A 23,501-nucleotide genomic window follows, 5' to 3' on the forward strand; every position below is an offset into this window, starting at 1 on the left:
CACAATAATGTAAACAATTTATTGGAACAATGTACAGATTCAAGCTATGGTAACCAGTCACACCCACTATATCATCTTACAAATATTACAAAATTACTACAGTACAATATAGAGTCTTTGCATGATCCAAAATATTTGGTGGCCCCAAAAGTATTACTTATTTTTAAAATTCAGCAGCTTATAAAAAAAAAAAGAAAAATCAAAACATGTCTATGAGAATGATGTTTTCACTTTCATTAGCAAAAGGATGAAGGCAGATAATCTAATCAAGTTTAAAGGCTAATTAAACTAGACTACTAGAGCTCCTTGACTAGACATTCCTTAATATTGATGGGTGCTTTATAAAATACAAATTTTTCAATAAAGCTTCATAAAGTCAAACCTATATTTGCAGAGTTGTCAACATATGCAATTGCTTTTAAATCAGCTTTCACCTGCATCTCTACATACAGTGTACTGTACTTCTATTGCAAAACCCCAGCAAAAATCCTCAAAGTATTTGCATTAAAGGCATTGTGCAGAGATTACACCATTTACCTAAGCCTGATAACAATCACGTTTGACAATAAGGATGTAGAAGTAGGAATCGTTCCTACTTCCTGGTTTCCAACTGTAATCCCACTGTTCAGCTAGCAGTGTTGTATGTATTAATGCTAATGTGAAGTAACACCCACTGATGATGGGTGGCTTTTTAAACCAATCTTTCTTGTTTGAAGAGATGTGGAAAGGTGGAGACATGAGGAAATCGATTAAAAAAAACAAACAAACAAAAAAACCCAAAAAACCCCCCCCAAAACAAATAGAAACACAAACACAGAAACACACACACACACACACACACACACACAACCTGAGGTAAACACAAAAACATATTCATATAGTGAAACAAGTACAATGTATAGCAGCAGTTACGTCAAAATTATAGCACAGTAGTAATTGGGATTGTTGTGTGTTTTGTAGAACTACTATCTTTTGAAGAAAGAACAGAAGTGTGTGCACATCCACCCCGTCAAGCTGCGATTACTTCATATTTTTGCAAGCCGCAAGCTGGAATGTGACAAGACAAAAATCACTTCTAAACACATAATGATGTGACACATACGAGTATTTGCCTCTGTATTCCATGATGCATTATAACCTGCATTCACCGTGTATGTCCTCAAAAAATGTTTAATCTAAGATTAGTAATACATTTCTTAATGTGGCAGTTGAGCTAACACATTAAACTACTTCTACACTCTAATATCCCAATTGGATCAAGATGCTTAATGCATTAAGGTCCACACATTTTAGCAGCAATGCTCAATGACCTGTCAGGTCATATTCTAAAGTGTTTGGCTACATCATTCATTTTAAGCACTTGCTAAGTAAGTAGGTAAGTAAGTAAGTACATTTTAGGTGCATCACAAAGGATTTAAATACTGCAATTATTACTCTGGCCAGCAGAGGAAGAATGGATGGGCGTAAAAAATTAAAATTAAACAAAACAATAATATAAAAAAAAATAAAATAAAAATCCATCATGGAATACATTCAGGCCATCTGCAACTTAAACATATAGATTTAAAAATAATAATAATAATAATAACACTGCAACACAAGAAGACAACATGTAATTTCACAGTATTTAAAATCTACATATCCAACTATAGGTGAAAGGTGAAGAAGAGAACACTCTAGCAAGATTACTGTGAAGTCTTTAAAAGTCACAGTGATGCTGAACATAAATGGTTGCTATATAAAAAAAATAAATAAAACCAAAACTTGATTGAAGCTCCTGCAACCTTCCCACTTTAAGTTGGGGTGTAAGGGGCCACCAACATGCAAAAGATGAAAGTACCCCACAGTGACAACCACCCAAAACATTAGAAAGTCATCCTCAAGATCATGCTTTTAGCACAAAAATTCCAACAACCAATAACAAAAACATCAGTACATTGAGAAATTAACATAGTTAACATTGATTTGATGGTTTATATGGTTCTGACAACCAAAGTCACAAAAAAAAGCAAAAGCAAAAAAGCAAAAAAAAACAAATCACTGAGACAGTATTTGTGCCATTGTGACATTTACGTCCAAAACACAATGACACAATAATCAGCAAACAGGATCTTGTTATCCTGCATGCTTCTCCTTCATTTGTCCTTTCCGAGGCTCAGACAATATAAAAGGATAAAGTAAGCATCTAAAGCTTTGATATGCCTGCAGATAGATGTCCATGTCACATTCACGCCACAAGACCAAACAATGATTCACTCGGACATCACGCCACAGCCAAGATTTTACACATTTTTCTAAGTCAGTGTGTGTAAAGCCCGTCATGCTACATTACAGCTGATTGCCGTAAATCTCCAGTAGAAGAAAACATGAGTACTGTAAATACAAGACCCAAAAAAAAGAACCTTATCAAAGCTCAACAACAGCTGTCAACACATTTCACTACAGCTTTTCCACAATGATATACACATGCTACCCATTTTCAGAAAAGCTGCTCATTTAAAAAACAAAAACTATGTGCTCCCTTGTGACAAAACAGCTTTTTCTGTAGGAACTTTAAACCATCTCTGTACTTACAGGAAATGTGTCTCAAAGAACCTTCAGCTTTACTTCATAATACTTCTCGTTTACTCTTATAAACGCATATCTGAGCAGAAGACCTACATTTCTCCTTGTCTAACAAAAAGTACAGGGTTTTGTAAAGATTTCTCAATTTTTTCCACATTCATTTCTTCTCAGTAGTCCAGAAAACAAGATGTTTGGAGAATAAATGGAGAGGAAAAAGCAAAAAAAAAAACCAAAAAACAAAAAAACAACAACAAAAAAACCCCCCCAACAAACTACAACTTCTGATTCAGATATTAGATGAATTTTCCTCCAGTGATAAGGTTGTCCTGCCAGTCCCTTTTGCCCCTTTGTCTGTGCATAGGGGCACTGAGAACTGTAGCTATCATCTCCCTCCCACCCCATCCACCAGGTCAAGGAGGGGGGTCAGCACCCCTTCCCCTTCCCTCAGCAGGCAGATCCTTCCCCCCAGTAAAGGGTAACATGCTCCCTGGGATGGTTCCCGATATTGTCTCCCATAGTGAATGACCTGTATATAGAGAAAACCCTGATTAGAATACAACATTTTGGGTTAAATAATAAAAATTATTTTCAGAGTGGTACCAACCCCAACGATGAGGCACGTGCTGTGGAAACAGTTACACCCCATAAAAGGTTGCCAACCGTTCCTTCAGTGGCATTGGAAACTGATCTGCGAAGCGTCTCCAGTTGTCGTCTCCCACCTGGTTCTTAAACCCATGAAGGATCTGAAATTAAACACCACGAGATGTTTATACTGAGGAGTGCTTTTCAAAATAAATCCTGTGCATTTTAAAGGGTCAACTGCAAAAGCTGCCATTCCTGAATTTGGTCACTAGGGAGCAGCAATAACTGTTGATAAGCAATAAATGGGTTAAAGCCTGAGTGCAAACTCTGAAACCAGGCAAAACTGACAGAATTTATTCAGCGATTTTTATTGTTAGTGTTTTTCAGCTTTTACCTTGTAGAACATGTCTCTGAGGTCATCCTTTGGATTGACCCAGGAAGCCACTGCATCACAGAAGAATATAAAATCCTGTTCCAGAGAAAATAAATAAGGCGATGCTTCAGCTTCCAGAGTTATTAAAAACAAAGTGGCCACACAGTCATCTCTCTACTGCATCTCACCTGCACTACACCTCCTGGATTTACACTAATCATAGTGCAAATTCCTCTGAATGCGGAATCCTTCTCCTCGTTGTCCCTTATATTTCGCAGACAGGTGCACCTGACAACAGGGACGGCCACATTTAACACCACGCTTATCTTAAGAATACTTGAGCAACAACAGAAACCAGCATAAATCTGCAACTATGAATAACTAGTACAGAAACTCGGATGCATTCAGTACATGTTACTAAACTGACATGCATGTTTATAATACCAACTTTGAATGAAGCCAATTACCTCCTTTGACACAAATGTGTTTTCATTATCAATCCTTTTCTTCATATACTCTAAAGACAAATTACATTTTTCAAATGTGATCAAAATGTCCTGCAACAACTAACCCACAAAAATGAAGAGCCACTCCCAATTTGCATCTGATCAAGGTTCAACTTCAGTGTTTTTTCCTCGTATGCCTCTGAACTGCTTCCAGTAACACTGCTGACACCTCCAAACCTGCACTTTTAATCAATGCTAGCATATTTTCCTGACATTTGCACAGTAATGTATGGTAAAGTGAAGCGCGGTGCAGCTGCCATACACATAAGTCCCTGGGAACTGTTGCAATGATGCTTAAAACCTTTGTAAGCTTGTTGGTTCTCCACTCAGACTGATCAGGAAGAGTTTAAAAAGAAATTGATAATGACTGAAATATATCTCTTTAAAAAAAAATAACTTTCCCTACTTTTTTCATTTCACCAAGGAGATCTGTGAGTCATTGCACGTGTGCAAGTGAAAAAAGAAAAGAAAAAAGAGCATAAACGGAATGATTTAAAGGATCAGCAGCTCTTGAAAGCTTTCTAGAGGTGCACTAGGAAGCAATGCTAAAGAGGCGATTGGTCAAGTTTGCCATGATTTGTTTGGTTTTTTTTAAAGCCACAGAACTTTTTGATCACTTTGCACATTTATCTAAATATGAAATTGTTTCCCGATTTACAACACATGAAGCATGCACACAAAAGAGATTCAAGTAAAACAAATCAAGCATTTTAAAATATTTAAAACTCAGAAACTCTTCTAATATCTTCACTGATGTCTTTGAGCAGTGTGTTCAGCAAAACCTCATCTATAGCACCTTGAATATAACATTACTTTTTTGTTTTGTTTTCGAAGATCTACTAAAGAAGGTTTGGGGTCGTTTTGGGACAGGCACATGCAGCTGGGTGACTACTAAATGAGAAAGGAATTTAAGAATGCTCTTTCTCATTAAAAGACTGCATCCTTTCTCTGTTGTTGAACCAGCAGGCATGTGACAAAAATAAGAAAAATCTGATCCCATGCATCTTTTAGGTTGTTAGCGACAGTTTACAATGACAAAAAAAACTAGAAATTAAACAAATTAATGTATAAAAAACACATGAAGGTGCTACTGAGGCAAAAACAAATCACAAGTAGGACCTAAAAGAGGACAGGGTTAGTCACACGGTTGGCAATGATTACAAACTGATAGGAAAAAAAACAAACAAAAAACCAAAAAAACTGAAAAGAAAAAAAAAAAAAAACCCAAAACGCTTTTGAGAAAGGAGAGTGAGAAGGGGAAGAGGAGGAGAGCTACAGGGGAGAAAAAGGGAAGAACAGGCGACAGACGAGAAGATCAGAGGAAAGCAGAGAGAAGATGAATTAAATAAAAGATTGAATAATACACACCAGGGTCTTATAAACTGCTGTAGCATGGGTGCCACCTCTTGAGGACAAACGTAACCAAGACGACCAATTGTTATTGCTAAGGTAACGCAATCACGGTTACACACCACCAAACGCCAACCAAGACATGAGCAATGAGGAGGGGGGAGGAGAAAAAAATAAAGAAAAAACAAACAACTCAGAGACAGAAATCAACAGAATCTGTGTATGATAATAAACAGAAGATTTCACTAGCGTTGATTATTACTGCCCCTTCAAGTCAAAAGGGAGGAATGTAAAAATATGACACTCTAAAAAAAGACATACAACACGTTTAAGGGAGAACACATTGACAACTCTGACAGGACATTCATAGAAAAGGCAAACAATGGCATCTGCTTCCAGGAATTACATGGATTTAAAAAAAAAAAAAAAAAAAAAAAGCTATTTAAATTGATCAATTTGATGAAACTGTACGTGCCAAGACACATGCTAATAAAAGGTGTATCATGTATGGCGTAAAACAAGAGCAGTTCAGTGGGATTTTTTTTTCCCCTCTTAGCGATTTCTCCCTTAAACTCACAAATGTTAATTTTCATAAGAAACAGAAATGTTTTTTGTTTTGTTTTTCTTTTGGAAAAGAAATGACAGATTACTCCAAGCCAACTACATGGAGGGAGACTAGTATCCAGCACAGCAGGTTCTTATGAGGCAGAGAGGAGGGAGGACCTAAGTTTAAGAAGACACAAAACTATGCAACATTCTCATTAACAAACAGGCATTTATGAACAGTCCAATGACACATGCAGAAAGCAGATGGTATGCTCATTAGAGTAGAGTTCAGTGCAGGATCAGCTGATTAGAGGCAAACTGAAGAGTGCCGCTGTGCGAGCCGAGAATTTACAGCCACCTTAAACTGTGGTATTATGTGACCTAGTTTAAAAATAGTTCCAGTGGTACGCTGGCTCTCGTGGAAACATCCATGTTAACGGAATTTACACATGGCTATGTTTGCTAAGGTTTGATTCACTGTGGCGTTGTCAATTTATAGATCGATAACATGCAAGAAACTGTTAGTGGAAAGGTTAATGATCTGATACTTCAAAAATTGAAGTTGTATGATGCCCAATTGTTAAGACATGGTTATTGATTATCATGTATCCTGCATCAAACATTGGCCATTCTTAACAACATTTAACATCTATTGGCAGATATGCATCCACATTTAAAGAACAGTAAATAAAAGCAACAAATAAACTGACAGCAAACAAACAGGAACACATCTATAGAGTCCCTAGTTTTATTTCCTTTTATTTTGGCAGGTCACACTTCACCCTTGCATGCATAATTTTGATGCAATGTTCACTTGACTCATCCAATTCAAATCTCCAATGCATTTGGTTCAAACAAGAGTAGAGTGTGCAACCTAAAAATAATCTCAGCTAGGTGCCCTACTTTTAGTCAGTTTAGGTGTCATTTGGGATTAGTTGTTTAGCTGATCAGTAACTATGTGAGGCTATGCAGTCATCTATCTATAATTCTGTGTAAGCTTTGCATTTGGTTTCATTACAATATTGTACTTCACCTCATAGAGCAAAGTCAGTCGACATTAGTTCATTCCAAGGCAGGGCTCTTACACGGTTTGCTCAGTTGAAGAGTGTTAAGAATTTCACACCAGGGCTTGCTCAAGGCTTCATTTTAATTTTATTTCAACTTACAGGCCACTGTGCCAGGCTGCAAATCAATACCTGAAATATTCAGCATACTTTGGTGAAACAAGCAAAACTAGTAAGGCTCATACCTTGGGAAAGGCTGAAATTAAAAGGGAAAGACACGCAGTCTAATAAGTATAGTTAATCCTGGCTAAGTGGACCTGAGTGAGTGAGTGTGTGTATAAGTGTATACACCTCCCTCTCTCTGTGTTTGTGTGTGTGTGTGTGTGTGGCAACCTGGCTGGCTGACGGGCTCAGCACTACCACCGAGTGGTACCTGTGTTCTCCAGTAGTGTCTTTGGGGTATTGGGCCTGTTAATGATCTCCACCAGTTGGTGCAGCACCATCGCAATGTATGGTTGCATTTCAGGCCCTAAGAGTGTAGGTATAAGAACTTAAGTTAATTCAGATTTTAAATGTGTCACTGTACATCGTCTTAAAAGAAAGGCACTCACCCATTTGTATAGATATCTCTCCAATTGCCCATGTTGCATTGTTGCACACTGATATTAACTCTGGGTTTAAATTTGTACCCAGTATGGGCATGAAATCAGCTGAAAGGAGGAAAATTAATATCTTAGAAAATTACTTGGAATTTATTGTCACTGGTGCTTCAGAGTCAAGTACACCGAACGTACCGATGCATGGTTTGACATGCTGGAAACAAGCCTTGGTGAGATCCCCTAGCAGAGCAAATGAACTCTGACGAACTTCTGGCATTTTGTCCTGAACAGTTAGAGAAAAAAAAAGAGAGCACAAGGTGAGACATGCAAGTCAGTTTACGTTTGTTTGTTTTTTTCATGTTAAATACTTTTACAGGGCCTTACCTGCATGCACTGGTACATGAGGGTGAGGATATTGCTACGAGCCACCAACTGCTCAATGGTGCCTCCCAATCCTTCTGCCAGTCCACTAAGAAGATCCAAAGCCACAATCATGAAGTCTTTGTCAGGGGCCTCATACTGTTCTGGTTGGGACTGATGAAGCTAGAAAATATAACATGACTTAATTTAACAGTAATAAATATTAAATAATAAGTTATATGGCTTCCATCTATGGATCCACCCCACTGTGGTAGTGGTTAAACGTCCACTAAATACCTTGTTTACCACTTGGGGCCAGTGCAGCAAATTGTAAACAATACTAACAGATTGTTAACTTTAAAAAAAACACAATAAAAATCACCATTTTTGTTGTTGTTTTGCTTTACATCGAGTTCCACTTGACTACGCAGAGTCTCCAGCAGGTTTAAATGTTTTCATTTTGAATAAATAGATAATAGAAAATGCACAGAAAGTCTTTAAGTTGTCCATTCTAGACATTCTCACCATGGACTGAGCAAGGGTCTTTTGAACGAGGTTGACACAGCGTTGGTACACGGGCTCACAGTAGGGCAGGAAGCCACTCTGCAGTGCTGTGGCTACAGATGACAGACACTGAGGAAGGTAGGAATTGTGGGTTAGATACAAAAATCATGGATATTATGCAAAAATTTGACACCTTTAAGTGTGCATGAGAAACTCACTTCTAACAAAGGGAAAAGATCTTTGTCTTCATCTTTTAGTTGGTTCCATTTCTGGATCAAGGGTGGCATCAACATCTGGATGTACTCCTAATACATATCACACATTGAATGCACCGATAACAATGGCTGCCAATGTATTCTATTTTACATTCAAACAAATACAGCTTTTTTGATATTTTACAAAAATAAGTACATGACAACAGCAGTATTAATGTTAGATTTGCATAGAAATGTGAAGTGAAATCCAGCAAATGCTTCTGTTTTGCATACCGGTTTATTGAGATGGTGGCCCACTGAATCTGCAAGTGTTCCTATTGCATCATAAAGAATTAGCAGATTTTTATGTTGGTACTTGCTGAAAGCAAACACCAGTGTGTCCAGGATGAATGCCAGGTAGGGCACCAGCTCTGTACAAGCCTCCTCCTCCAAAGTGGCAAAGGCACTGGCAGGGAAAGATTAAAAATGGGGGGTTAAAGCAATGTGTGAAAGTAACTACTCTGAAATTTGGATGCACCTGAATCCTTCAGGGGAATATGTGGGAAACACAGATGCAAAAAAAAAAAAAAGAAAAAAGAAAAAAAGTCGGAGTTAATGTGCTGTAAAATGAGAGACATGGCTTTATCATCTCACTCACCTGCAAGCAGCCTCCTGCACACGCTTGTTGCTATCCAAAATGCGTTTGAGCAGCTCTGTCATTAAAGGCTTCAGGTAAACATCCGGAGGCTGGCTGACAACCCAGTGTGCATAGCGGCTCAGTGTCCAACAGGTGATAGAACGCACCAGGGCTTTTGTGTCAGACAAACACTGGATGAGATGAGGGATGAGCTCAGGCAGGTATGGGATCATTCCTTGCATGCAGCCTGGAGAAAAAGGATAACAAAAGTATTGTTTCAAAGTGGTACTTCTTCTGATTTTATATTCAAAGAGGGACCTCCCTCTCTTCAATTTCTCTTCATTTCCCCCTTCTTACCTTCAGCTATAGCCCCCAGCACTAGGATTCCAGACTCTTTAACTACCCACTCTGGATGGAAAAGCAGCTCTTTGAGAAGAGGCAGGATGTGCATCAACAGATCTTCCCTGAACACGTTGGCCAACACGTCGAGCGCTGCTGCTGAACACTTGCCTAACAGCACACACATACACAGAAACAAAGATCATACAGATGTAACAAGCATAATACAAACAAGCAGAAGACAATTAGTACACCATCTGCTTTTTGGGACTGTTAAAAAGGTGCACGATGTGGCATGTTTGTTCTACTGATTATAAAGTTACATAAAACCTAAGAAAAATGAGATCTTCCTCTTCTCTATTAGCCGTTTGGACTACAAGACAATGCAGGGCTCCTTTCAGTGGAGTTCATGGATAAAGAGCCACTATGAATTATTTTGAAACAACCATCACAGAGCAATCTAGACAGTTCAATTTAGATATGCACTGAACTCACGCAGGTTCCAGTCAGAGATAGTATCATCATCATCTAGTTCGTCATCTTCATCCTCCTCATCCTCAATTCCATCACCCTCATGCTGTTGGGCAACAGTGCGGGAGCGATGGAAGCGTGGTCTGATGTCTTGCTCGTTGTCTGGAATGGCCTCATCCTCTTCAATGTCTCCCTGAAAATGAACGTATGGTATAAAAATTCTTCAGCGTGTAGGCATTAGCATGAGAGTTCAGTCAGCTGAAACCAGAAATTAGCTATGCATTTTGTGTTGTAAAATGTATACAACTCTAATTTGTTTGTACATCACAAACAACTTAACTGCATGTCAGCTTGACTCCTGGAGCAGTTTATCATTGTACCGTCACGTAAACATATTAGGCAGTACAAACTGACCTTGAGCAGAATGATGTCAATCTCAGAGTACTTCATCCCGTTGACAAGCACCGGAGTGAGCCTGGAGCAGCGGCGGGAAAAATGATGAGAACAAAGGGCAAGGTTAGGGCAGAACTCACAGGCAATTACTCACATTTGGTCCCTGCTGTGGACACAGTTTAATGTGACAATTTGGTGACAGATGTTAAACCTGAGGTCAACTCTTAATCAGCCACCGTGAGGTGAGGAAAAATAACACCCTAGTACAAGGTCTTCGCTGACTTGCTGCCAAGGCTGCTATGAATCAGCTACTTTCAAAACCAGCATAAGTCTGTACATTACATCTGGCTCTGTGTGTGTGTGTGTGTGTGTGTGTGTGTGTGTGTGTGTGTGTGTGTGTGTGTGTGTGTGTGTGTGTGTGTGTGTGTGTGTGTGTGTGTGTGTGTGTGTGTATTTTCTTACTGGGAGAGGTGGCCACACAGCACTTCCTTACACACCGGCTGCTCGGCCAGTGTCAGCCAGAACTCACAGGCCTCTAAGGCAACATTCTCGTCATGGTCCTGAGTCCTCTGTAGCATGTACTGAATTTAAAAAACAAAACAAAACATACAAATAAACAAAGACATTTTCACGTACAAATCTGAATATTTCATCCCAAAGGAAGGAATGCAACCAAATCTAAAACCTGCGACGCACTACTATGATTCTGTTCAGAGAATAGTTCATTTCATTTTTGTCTTATTATAATGACCATGGTGTATGTTTGATCAATGCCTCTAAGAGGAGTTGGGGAACAGACAATCTATATCAAACTTACTACATAAATTCTTATAGTACCAGGATCATCAACATCTATACAGCTTTTGGAAATAATTTTTACCTCACAGATAATATAAGTGTATAAGCTGATCTAAAAACGAACCACAACATTATAGTACATCAGTGCGTGCCTGTGAATTGTCCTCATCTTTAACGTTCATGAGTTCAGTACACGTTGCATATATGTTTTATAAGGGCCAAAGATTTGCAAGAGTCTAAATCAAGCAGTGATGTGAGTAACTGTAACTGGTTACTTTGTCTTCTATAATGAATAACTCACAAGGAAGAAGAAGAAAGAAAAAGTATTTCTAATTTGTTTGTTTGGTGCTTTTGAACATCTGACTACTATGATATAATGAATATAAAAATAATAAAATGATAAATTCACAAAAAGTGTTTGTATTTTAATACATGAGTAAAGAAAGTGAAGCCAGTAACACAACTAAAAGCTACCCGTGCATGTCTATTGTTTAAACCAAACCCATCAGAGAAAAGCAAATGGGCTGATAAAGAGTAAGCAATAACTCTTTATGAGAAACTATCATTTTATAGATTTAGTGGGCAAACAAATAATTATTCAGCAAAGTCATGTTTGCAAAATTGGGGGGAAAAATAAATTAAAACAAACAAACAAAAAACAAAACACAGCCCTACTTTATTCGGCCATGTTCATCAGAATGACATAAAACGACCTCCAGTACAACAGAGTTGCTTACTGCTGTGTTATTAATAGAGGTTTATGTCATATGTCATATTTACTCAGGGTTCATCCACATTTTCCATTTCAAAATGTCATATTTATCCACACTCCTGAGGTTTATTGAGAAAAAAAAAAAAAAAGAAAAAAGAAAAAAAAAGAAAACACCCTGAATTTAACAACAAGCTACATGATTTTTAGGTATCTAACATGCAAGTTTCATTTTGAAGAGCACACTGTTATTTCCCCCCCCATTTCCTTTTTACATGAATACATTAGGGTGGTCGTGGCTTCTCCACTAGCTGACTCACTAATGTAAGTGATTCAATCCTGGCTCTTCAGGTATGCATGCCAAAAGGGCTTTGGGTAAAGTGTTTTAAGTATATGTATAAAAGGTACTGTGTGTGTGTGTGTGTGTGTGTGTAAACATGGCTTGTGCTGCAATGCCCATTCAATGGTTAAATGGACTATAGTACGTGCCAAATAAATGATAGTCCATTTATGTTACTATATAATCCAAAAATGTTCTGTCAAGCTTGACATTTGACCATCTGAAATGCTGACTTAATATAATTCAAAGACTGTAGAGGGAGCTGTGTGGAGGAGTGTGCATTCGGGTGCAGGCTAAGGTTGGCCTGCTCTCTCACATAGTAGTATTTTGTCTGAGGTGCCTGCCTTCCCCAAATGCTATTGAAAAAACACTGCAGAACACAGGGAGAATCTAGAACTATACCACCTCTCTAAACCTTGAAAACCCATTTCAATACTGCACCGATTCCCCGATTATCAGCTTTTAGGCGCCTCCCTTTTAGTTAATATAGTCATTCTTCATCTTTACAATACACTCACCTCTATGATGTTATGCATGTGTGGCAGGAGACGATCGAGGCGAACCTCAAGCAACATAACAAGAGCTCTACAAACATTCTTCCTCACTTCTGGCTCATCATCTGTTGCCAGTGCAAAGAGATTCTACAGAGGGCAGGGCGACAGCTTAAAGTTAATACCACTGTTGGCAATAACATAAGAATAAATATGATTGAGAGGGGAATAGTCAATACAGTAATGCAGAACATTACAGATCATGTACCAGTGTTTTAGATGTTTGTGAATGTACACAGTTCTGCGATTTGCTGTATGTATAATCTGTAGCCATTTGCTTTAAATGTCCAGTTTACTATATCAAAATGTTAAATATATACCCCATATCTTTAAAAGACATAACAAAGAAAGACATACATTGAGGTGCTGCACCATCTTACGGTACAAACTGGCATTACAGAAAGGCCCCAGCTTGACTTCAGTTGAGTTGTCTTTAGCACAGTACACAAATGTTTCGGACATAAAGTCATAGCTGTTCGATTTATGACGGCTTTAGTTCATTTATTACACTTTTAAACTATTAATTGCTACTAACTATTCAGTTTTTTTGTGCTTCAGCCTCTGCCAAATATCTGACTTCAATTTTCTTATTATTAATCTCTTCTCCCAAGCCCTAAACATAATATAATTTGCAATAATTTGCATGAGGCTTGGCATATGCGGCGACTGATTGCAGAAAGCCACAAACTGGAGAGGTAAATCCCAAACTGTCAGAGGAATAGCTCGCCTTATTGAAGTGACCCTTTAGTAGCTTCTGTTTCTTTCTTTTGGGGCCAATGATTTGTTTTGCATATAGATACACTTAAAAAAAAAAAACAAAGCATAATAGATAATATAAAGGAGCATTAGAGTCTGACTTGCCTCAATGAAAGGATCGATGTGAAGCATAAGAGCCTGAGTCCTGCTGATGATGAACTGATTGACGCAGGCGATGGCATGAGACCTGCAACAGAGTAACAACCACATTAGAGTCACACCGACATGTTTTCCTCACATGTTGCACACTGTGAATGTAGCCTCTGTATTATTATTTGCCCCATCTCCTCCAATCTAACCTCCAAATATGAGAAAGCTCTCTCTCTACAGGAGTTTTACACTGCAACAGACACTCGTTGTGTGTCGTCTCTAAGAAACATAAGACAGACTGAAAATGTACATACTGGCTGTGTATTCAGATTTAGACTAGACATTTTATTGTATCCAACAAATGGAGAATAGTTCAGGCAAGACACAAAGTCACAGTTTTGGTACACCAGCTGATATCAGCTGGAATGTCAAGTAAGTCCCAGTAGAAGTTTTTCATCAATTTTAAATTACTGAGGAGGAAAGGAACCATCTTCATTTGCTTAAAGTAGTTTTAACTGAAAAGTATGCACCGTCACTAAACAGGTATAATAAACAGCATTCACAGACAATTTAAATGCAATGCCATGCACATTCTAAAAGAGTGTAACAGACTAGGTCATTTCAAATAATAAAACATCCATGTGTAAGTGAAAGGTTCAAAGGACAGTGTAACTTAAAATCAACTTCAGTCAGCAAAATTGGAAAAAAAGAAGTATTATGATACCTAATCTTAGGACTGCTGTGTTTGAAAAACTGCAAGAACTTGGGGATCATGATGTTCAGAGGACGGTCCAGCATGTCACTGTCCAGGATCTCAGCAGAGTCCTCGCAGATCTTCTGAAGAGCTCCGAAAGCTCCCTGAAAACAAAGAAAAAAAAATGGCATAAGGAAAAGACAGCAAAGTAAACAATGAGAAAGAAAGAGACATGATGGAAGATTTAATTTTTCTGCTAATTTATCAGGAAGTTAACCCCAAAATACTGAGACACTGAAGTAGACAGTAGGAATAAAACGTATTTGGAACTGGTCTTATTTGCCTGATTCTCATCTAACATTGAGGCAAAATTTACTGTATAATAACATAATTTGCTTCATTGCATAGTAAGAATAAAGTCTGCAATCGGAAGCACGCATAAGAGCCAAAGGCTTTACATGCTTAAGAGCCAAATATGACAGGTACAATGTAAGAGGCCACACAGTGAAATAAATAAATTGCCCGTATGGTACACTATAGTCATATTACAATCACGCATATTTAAACCCAAGCCCAAAACAAAATCACCCTGGTTCTATAAATCCACATACTATGTATAAGCTCTGTAACATATGAGACATGGAGGATCATAGTGCTAGTATTTGCACAGTGAAAGCACTAAATAATACATTCCACCTTCTCATCCATGATGTTCAATAGGATTCATCCACTTCTGCTCTAATAACCTTCAAACAGTTGGCGCACACATACACACGCACACACACGCACACACACACAAGCTGCTTGACAGATGGTTAGTATGCATGCTCACGATATGCTGCAGACTTCAGTCTCTCTCACAAAAATAAATAAATAAATAAAAACATTGCAGCCTGAGAGGCAGATACAAGAAACGGCACAGCACTGACACCAACGCTGTCTGAAATGTGTTTCTATGGAAACCACTCCCATGTCGGCATTCCTTTTAGAGGACAGATACAGAGCCATCTCCACAAGAGAAAAAAAAAAAAAAAAAAAGAGGGGAAAAATATGCTCAGAACCACAGGGGTGACACAAGACGAGGAGGCTAAGGTTAAATCAAGGTCACAAACAAGAAGGGACAAAGGAAATTTATGAAGGGGGAAAAAGGCATTTCTTTCATCAGACTGAATCTTGATGCCAGCAGGTAATCAGAGACAGCAGTGGAAATTTCCTTTTGGAATTTGGAGATGACATTGAGAGAACTGCTAATGGCACCTAGAAACAGACGAAAGGAGACAGTTCCTTTAATTGTATAAGACATGCTGCTGTTTAAGCTAAGAATTGGAAATCCAAACAAACAAAAAAAAAAAAAAGTAAACAGATGTCATATACATAAGCCATGATATAAAAATCTCATGACAACCCCCAAAATGTCAGATTTATCTTAATGTTGAAAAACATGACTGGGTTACTAATGAGCTATTTAGAAGAAAGACTTCCTTTTCCCCCCTCCTATCCATATGTATTCAAGATCACTGGGGTTTAAATGCTGGCATGGCATGATATGTTAACACACATCACGACTAATCAAGAATAATGACCAGACTAACTGATAATGCAATTGTTGGTTGCGAACCTGCGTGGGAACCCAAACAAATATTTCATATTACGCACAACTGTGCTCCAGCGCTGCACACAGTGACGTCAAAACATAATACAGGCATTTGTGTGTGTCAAGAGAGAAGTGCAAAGTAATGGGAGTGGCCTGCAAGTGTTTCAATGATATGCAAGTATCTAAAGTGTAATCTTCCTTTCAAGTCCTGCTACTGAAGGTCGTTCACTGTGAGAATGCAATTCACGCAGATGGCTGTGAGCCACGGCAAAGAAGAAAAATAATAATACACATGTAGTCGACTAAACGGCTCCTTCAGAATCCTGCCCTTGAAATGTGAATAATGCTACAAATGAGCACTGAGGTGGCAGAGCATTATCATAGGTGATCGTTTTCCCCTTCGAGTGGTATCAACACCGTTATAGCCACTTGTCAACCTCCATTAATCAAAACATAGCCATAACCTATATTAAGCCGTCCACCAGCATTAAACTTGGCATCTGACACACCTGCTTGTTTCTTTATATAGAGCATGCAGAGAAGAGCACAGCGTGGTGACACGAGGAGCTCTTCCAGCAACCACTAGTCTTAAACCACAAAAAAGGCAGGACTCACTGGTAGGGCAGCAGCTCCTTATGTTACAAAAACAAATGTGTTTTGATTTTTCTGCGTTTTGTTATGTTCATACTAAGCTTAAAAAAAATCTATGACATCATTACTTGAGAACAGATGATTTAAAGCTAAAAACAGCATGCTGCAGTTTCACCATATACAGAAGCTTGTCTTTATACACAGCGTCAGCAGACATTAGGTCTCAGCGTGGGACTGTTGAGCAATCAGAGGGAGGATGATTCACTGGGAGAGTCACGAGGATCATCTTGCACAGATACTGTAAATGCACAACATATATTGATCAAATGGCCCAAGGCCAACATGCATTTACACGTTTCTCAAAGCGTAGATTACAGATCGGAAACTGTACACTGGCAGTCACTAAATATACTCCCAAAATAGATATCAAAGTCATGCTGATAGAAATAGTGGATTATTTTGGGGAGGCAGTGGATGCTCAGTTCTTAAAGAGTACTATATGGCTAATCAAGACTACCAACAGCTCTATCCTAAAGTGAAGAAGGTGCCAGATACTACAGCAACAAAAAATAACATCAACATCAGCAACAAGAAGAAATACTGACCCTTTAAAGTGTACTTATTTACTCATTTTCAGCTCAATATTTAAATCTTGGACTCTAGACTAGCTGATTCACTTTTCCCAATAGCCCCCATCTATCTCACACTTAAACTCTTTACACACCAGATGTATACAATTCGGGCAAATATTTAGTGTTAATATTTTTTGAACTTGCCTATTTTTACATGCAGCCCTTCAAACCAACTGCGTAATATCACAGGACAAATTTTAAACCTTCATTCCCCCCCCCCCTGAATCAAGCTTGATTTTTCTGATATTTTGCATGGAAATAAACAGATCTGACCATTCAGAGCACTTAATTTGGAAACAACTGCGTTCGTAGCTCAAAAAATGCACTAAGCTAAATATACAATGACGTTGAAATAGTAAAATAATCGTATTTTACCTCAGACACACAGCTAGATGCTGCTCTGGGTCACGGTTCTCTGAAGTTATCCTCAAATTGGCCTCAACTCTGCCAACGAGAGCTCAAACTACCCACTGACATCCTGACATATGTATGACAGCATCTCTTCTGACTGGCTACACTGAGGTTTTTATTTCAAACTTTGGCCTGCTTATATAAACATAAAATAACTGGGTGTGCACTAGAAGTTGGTGGGGATGGTCTCTTCTGATGCAGCTAACCTTGGAAAAACCTGGAAACTATTCTAATGGTTGTCAAACCACATCTTCATTGATATATACTGAGGTGTCAAAACTCATCAAGGTTAGAAGGGAGGTCATCAAATGTTGTGCTTTGGGAGGAAAGAGATATAGTAATGATTATTTGTTTGCTTCCTAGTTATTCACAGTGCAGCAACTTGACCATCTTCAACAAGAAACATTAAGAAGCTTTCCAACCCTCAAGCTTCTTTTCAAAAAACATAGCTGGTCTTATAAGGAGTTTCTACATTTGGTTGCTTGAGTGTTAAGCCTCTTGCACACACGCACGCACACACACACACACACACACACACACACACACACACGCACACACACACACTTCAAGATGGTCTGCAGTAACTACCTGACCTAAATCTCAGCTTCTGAACAAGCTTTACAAAGGAGGCTAGCAGCGGTGCTACACAAAGATTTATTTTTTTATGTCACACCTATTCCTTAAATTACTTTAAATCACATCGACAAGTAATAATCCTGTCAGCATGTATTTTTATTGCCCTAAGACACAGCTGAATTTACCACGACACTTTAACATGCCGTTTAATTTATTAATTCTGATGTCATGGGCAAATCCAGCTGACAGAATACTAATGACCTGGGAGTTTATATGAGCTTGAATATGGTTACACAAATCAGATGATCTAACAGTCACAACAAACAACTGTACTGTCATTTTCGTGGCTGCTGCAATGGAGCATTTAGAAGAACAAGCACTTGAGTTTTATTCTGCAGAACATTCAGAAAAATTAAAGATATTAAAAAAAAAACCAAAAAAACAGAGTGGATCATGGTGGCCTGTAAAGATGAAATATGACCCGACAGCATGTAGTTATCGGCGTTTTGAAAAGTAAAGCATATTTGGACGATGATCAAAAAAAAAAAAAAAAGAGAGAGAATAATTGAGTCAGAGCTGAATAATCTGCAGTCTGCAGCGGCTGCTCCAGCTGTGAGAATGTCTTTAGCTCATCTGGCCAGCAGGATACCATCCAGATGCTGCTTTATAGCTGAGCCAGCTTTTCTTTCCACAATAAATTAATTAATAAACAAATAAACAGTACACGCACAACTGTCTGTGTGCCCAGACAGGGAAACATGCTTAATTACAGCACACATGGGCTGTAATATACAGTCAGAAATATGTGCACGCTTAATCTCAGCACTCCCCACCCATCTCCAACACAGCTATGGCAAAAAGCGGCCTCTCATTCTCATACTCACACACACGCTTTTGTTAAACTTCTGATGAGTTGAAAGCACGGTAATTAAAGAGGAAGAAATCTGAGTCATTGGCAGATGATAATATTACAAAATGACATTAGCGTCATGTCCATATCAAGCAAAGTAATGGCTGCTGCCATATTAACGCTGAGCCCACTGCATTTCAGGTTGGATTCTTTAAGCTGGTTCGGGACTCTTTGTGTGATTTTTTTTAGTAATGAAATGTCGAATTTTGACACTTTCCTGCGGAGCACTATTCATGTGCTACAGAGTGACTGAAACATGAATACATCATGGCTACTCAGCTGCAACATTTGAGTCCATCTTAACCAAGTCAGTTTCGTCAGAAGACATTTTATTAAAATCAATCTCATATTTTTGATTACTGCAGAAGATTTTAGAGCCACATTGTATTTGTATGATGCATTTTCAGTTCAGTGTGTTACAAGATAATTTTAAATTTTTAAGAACTTTTGAAATGATCTAAGTGATTTCCTGTTCATATATAGTTTGCTCATTTGTAATTGGGTTAGTACATACATTTCTGTGGAAACACGGTGTTAGTGGATTATTACAGGAAACATCATCTGTAGAACCCTTAAGAAATAGTTTTCACATCTTTCACCCGTATCAACACATTTGTGACACCACCAGCAAACATCAGCTTAGTGCCTAAAAGAAATTAATTTATAAGCTTCTGATTTGTTTGTCCTCACTTCACATGTGTTATAATCCTCAGAATCCAGCAGCAGGCAGAGTTTGGGTAACAGCTCCGGCCAGTTTTGTAGTTCTCCCTTGGAGGCAATTGTAGTGATGAGGATGCCTGTTGTCAGAGTGGGTTGAGTTAGTTGATTAAACCAAAATCATGCACAGGATATAATGAAACAGACATTTAATATTATAAAGCGCTTCTGTTTATAATCCATGTGAATAGAAATAACAGAAATGCAGCACATAAATAGCTTCAAGTTAGCTTAAACAGCAGGATGACCCCTAATTATGCAAATGTTAATATCAAGATTCTGCAATAATAGCAGGGAATGCTTGGGAGACCAAACCAGCATTTAAAAGCTGGCCTTTAACATTCTGATACAGTAGCCTATTGAGTTAAGGAAGACTATTTAGAGGCATTTAAAGCCAGTGTAGGGCTTTGCTCTCACTGGATTAAAAAGAAATAGATTAAAAAGAAATTCACAGTAGCCTTCAATCATACTGTAACTGACAAGGTCTGAGAGATAACTGCACCGCCTCTAAGCTCTGTTTTCAGGCTTCACAATCTTGAGCCAGTTACAGGTCTGTTAGGCCAGATTAGCCAAGCAGCGGTGAAAACCTGAGAGAGCAAACTTTGAGTGCCTGAAGTCAAAAGTCAGCAATAGCACGCTTTTGACAGCAAGTCTATGTGTCCACGCTAATCTGGTGGGAGGGGTTAAGAATGGAGAGAGGAGAACTGCAGGAGTTTTATTTCTAAGGGTTTTTTCATAGATTTCTGCCCACTAGATAAATAAAGAAATATAAACAACACAGAAAAGCAGACTCATTTTCTACTAAAAACATAACCATATCCCTAAAAATCCCTTTCATCGGTTTAATTAGTGTAAATAATATACAACCATCACAACCAATAATAAGGTGTTGTGTAAATATTCATTGTCATTTATTTCCCTGCTTTGTCTGCAAATGCTGATTATGTTCCCAATATAGTGAGCTGTAGGTTTTATATTTCAGCATGTAGTTTAAACAAATAAGGAAGTTATTTACAGGAACAACAAAGCAACGTACATAACAACAGAAAACATTTAAACATAAAAAGGTATGCATGGATGCTAAGGACAACATTACAATCAGAAGACAGAGAGGGGACTTACCAACAGTGGCCCGAATCAGAGGAGATGAGTCTCCGATGTTTTGGAGGCACTCACTCTTGATGAAATCAGACACGCCATTAGGGAAGTTCTGATAGTGAGCTTTCACATTGTTCTTCAGTATCAGCCCGCTCAAGGATCGGGTCGGTTCATCTTGGGAGAGAAAAGGCCAAGGAAGGAAATGTGAAAATTCCACTCTAGCTGTGATCAAAATGAAGGCTGGTGACTCAGACATTAAATTGCTTTCCTTTCATTTTTCACAAGCAGAGTATTACAGAAATTATGTTCAGACATTTATACTAACATTGTGGACAGAAACTATTTTACTGTTTGCTTAAAATGGGTAAGTAATAAATTCGGTCATTTTTTTTGTTTAAACACTTGTGGCTTGTTGCATCTGAGCTAAGGTCGTCATGCAACCGAAAAGGTCTTAACACCACTTAACATTTGGGTCATCTGCTGTGCAGACAGTCAAGCCAAAAGTTGAGCAGTGCCAGGATTTAGCTTTAAAATTAGAGTGGCCCATATTCTGTGTGGCACATCATTTGCAACAAAGATGCCATCAGGTCACCCAAGTCTCAGCCGGGCTGACCTGTCAATAAGCAGTTACATAAAAACGACAGCTGCCCAGGTGCTATTAGACGATCTAGGAACACACCACAGACACAAAATGACAGAGCGAAGGAGAAGGGCGGACAGCTTACCTTCTGATTTCAACTTTGTCAAAACAAATATCAAATAGTTGTTAAAGTCTGGATACTGATTCAGCTGCTCGAGTCTCTGGGAGAAATGGTTAAGGGTTACAAATGTACGAAGAGCATGTTAAAAGGCTGAAAGAACATCACTGCATTCTGTAATCTGATAACAACAATAAAGCCAAAAAGAGTTTTTTTTCCTCCTCCCCATATAAAGAGGAGGAGTGGTCTAATCTAACAGCATAATGATGGGAGCGTATGTCAGTGTGTGTGAGTGGACTGGATGTATGCTTGTAAGGGGGTCATAAATGTGTCATTTGGCATGACTGTACTGGCAGATGGCATCTTTAGGGCTATAACAGCAGCTAGTCTATGTTAATGAGACAGTCTGTATGAAGGGTTACATAAGAAATTTATTAAGGACCTGCATGAAACCAGACAAAAACATAAGGACCAGCAGCTCTGAGCAGCAGATGATTGCTCCTCAACTGCATTGTCACACAACACTAGCACAGTGTTGTGTGACAATACAGTGCCCAAGCTACAGAGTAAAGCTAATAAAGCACTTACATGTTAAACCTACCCTTTAGTGCTTGCCATTTAATCTAGCCGGAAGAGGTCACCTTAATACGGTTTTGTTTGATAATCCCTGGCACCCTTTGGAAAAGTGACATAGAGTAAAATGTCACAGCGAAAATGCTTGAATAATGATGGCTTCTTATTCCACTCCATTAACTCCATTAACTCCTGTTTTAGAACAGGAGATTTCAGATTCTGTTGCACTAGTAAAATCCAGCAATTTCGTGCATTGCATACACTACTGTCACAATTAACACAATCACCATTACATCATTATATTATGCACAGAATTTCTAATTCGAATGTTAACTTAAATTAGTAGCATGTTTCCGGTAAGCTTAGCTTTAATTGAGGATTAAGTTGCAGATGATATACCGGGGCTTTAGACATGTTTTATTATGATGTTCTGCCGAAGCAATATGCAAGGTAAAGGTGTACAGGAGGAGCAATTAGAAGCTACCGTTGGTTATTGTATTAACCAAGCAAGACAATTTATAGCATTTTTAATGTCAAATGATGTTAGCACGACCTGCTCCGTTTGTAGCGCGTGCAAGCGAGACAAAAAAAGGCACGAGCGTACCTGCTTGTAACTGTAACCACCCAGGCTAGTATTAGCTATCGTTAGCCTGTTGAGTCTGTTTTGTTATTAAATCACTAACAGATTATATCATCCATATCTGGCTCAAAAAGGATACTTGCTGGACGGATCTCTGTGTGGACGTATCAGGCGACTGAGACTCCTTCAGCAGCTGTAAAATTTGTTGAAGTCCTTGCTCGTCTGGTTTCCACTCACACTCCATCTTGCTGCTGCGGATAAAGAAATAACATAAGCTCAGACAGAGGACTTGTCATCGTACGCCTCACTAATGCTGCTCCCTACGAGGCGGAGTGATTTTGGATAGGGAAAAAAGGCTTTTACCTGTTCTGGCTTTGCCGTGCTGTGCAGTCGACTTTCTGCTGAAATGTGAACGTCTGTTTGGGTTTTCAGACATGGGCCTTACACGGCGAGTCGACCCGTTTTCTCCCAACCCAAGCTGAAAAAAACCTTCGGGCTACGGTCTGGCGTCGCATATAACTGGCTACATAGTCAGCTGACACGGAGCTGGAGGGTCCTAGTGCGCCACAAGTTTTTTTTAAGCCTAAATAGTCTAACTAAAGATGCTTTTTTACAGGAGGAAGATAACTAGAAGGACCAAACATGTTTACATATATCTATTTAGTCTTATCATTAAAGACAATACGAGGTTGCCCTTTGTTCAGAGAAGGTAAAGAGACGCTGTAAGAGGGAAACTATACTGAAAAATCTGGGAAATGCC

General features: G+C 38.7%; 1 protein-coding gene across 2 annotated transcripts; it reads right to left on the reverse strand.

Moving 5' to 3' along the window:
• tnpo1 (transportin 1) lies at positions 1–23,355 on the reverse strand. Of its 2 annotated transcripts, XM_085414344.1 has the most exons (25): positions 23,105–23,354; positions 22,881–22,992; positions 21,616–21,691; positions 20,915–21,064; positions 19,766–19,872; positions 14,392–14,525; positions 13,683–13,764; positions 12,789–12,911; positions 10,886–11,004; positions 10,445–10,505; positions 10,055–10,223; positions 9,578–9,730; positions 9,242–9,467; positions 8,878–9,049; positions 8,608–8,694; positions 8,411–8,518; positions 7,910–8,068; positions 7,721–7,808; positions 7,538–7,636; positions 7,360–7,455; positions 5,395–5,470; positions 3,709–3,808; positions 3,542–3,616; positions 3,170–3,308; positions 1–3,091 (listed from the first exon to the last, which is right to left on the reverse strand). In XM_085414344.1, the coding sequence occupies exons 2-24, from the start codon at positions 22,983–22,985 to the stop codon at positions 3,201–3,203; spliced, it is 2,673 nt and encodes an 890-aa protein (XP_085270470.1). In that variant the 5' UTR covers positions 22,986–22,992; positions 23,105–23,354; the 3' UTR covers positions 1–3,091; positions 3,170–3,200. The 2 variants fall into 2 exon arrangements, 1 of the variants encoding a protein (XP_085270470.1); XR_014912766.1 differs by lacking the exons at positions 1–3,091; positions 3,170–3,308; positions 5,395–5,470 and having other exon boundaries at positions 23,105–23,355.
• Between the last annotated feature and the right edge of the window lie 146 nt (positions 23,356–23,501).

Source organism: Rhamphochromis longiceps, linkage group LG7 (genome assembly GCF_057381845.1).
Source record: "Rhamphochromis longiceps isolate RC_006_pf linkage group LG7, R_longiceps_female_GT1.1, whole genome shotgun sequence".
NCBI lineage: Eukaryota > Metazoa > Chordata > Actinopteri > Cichliformes > Cichlidae > Rhamphochromis > Rhamphochromis longiceps.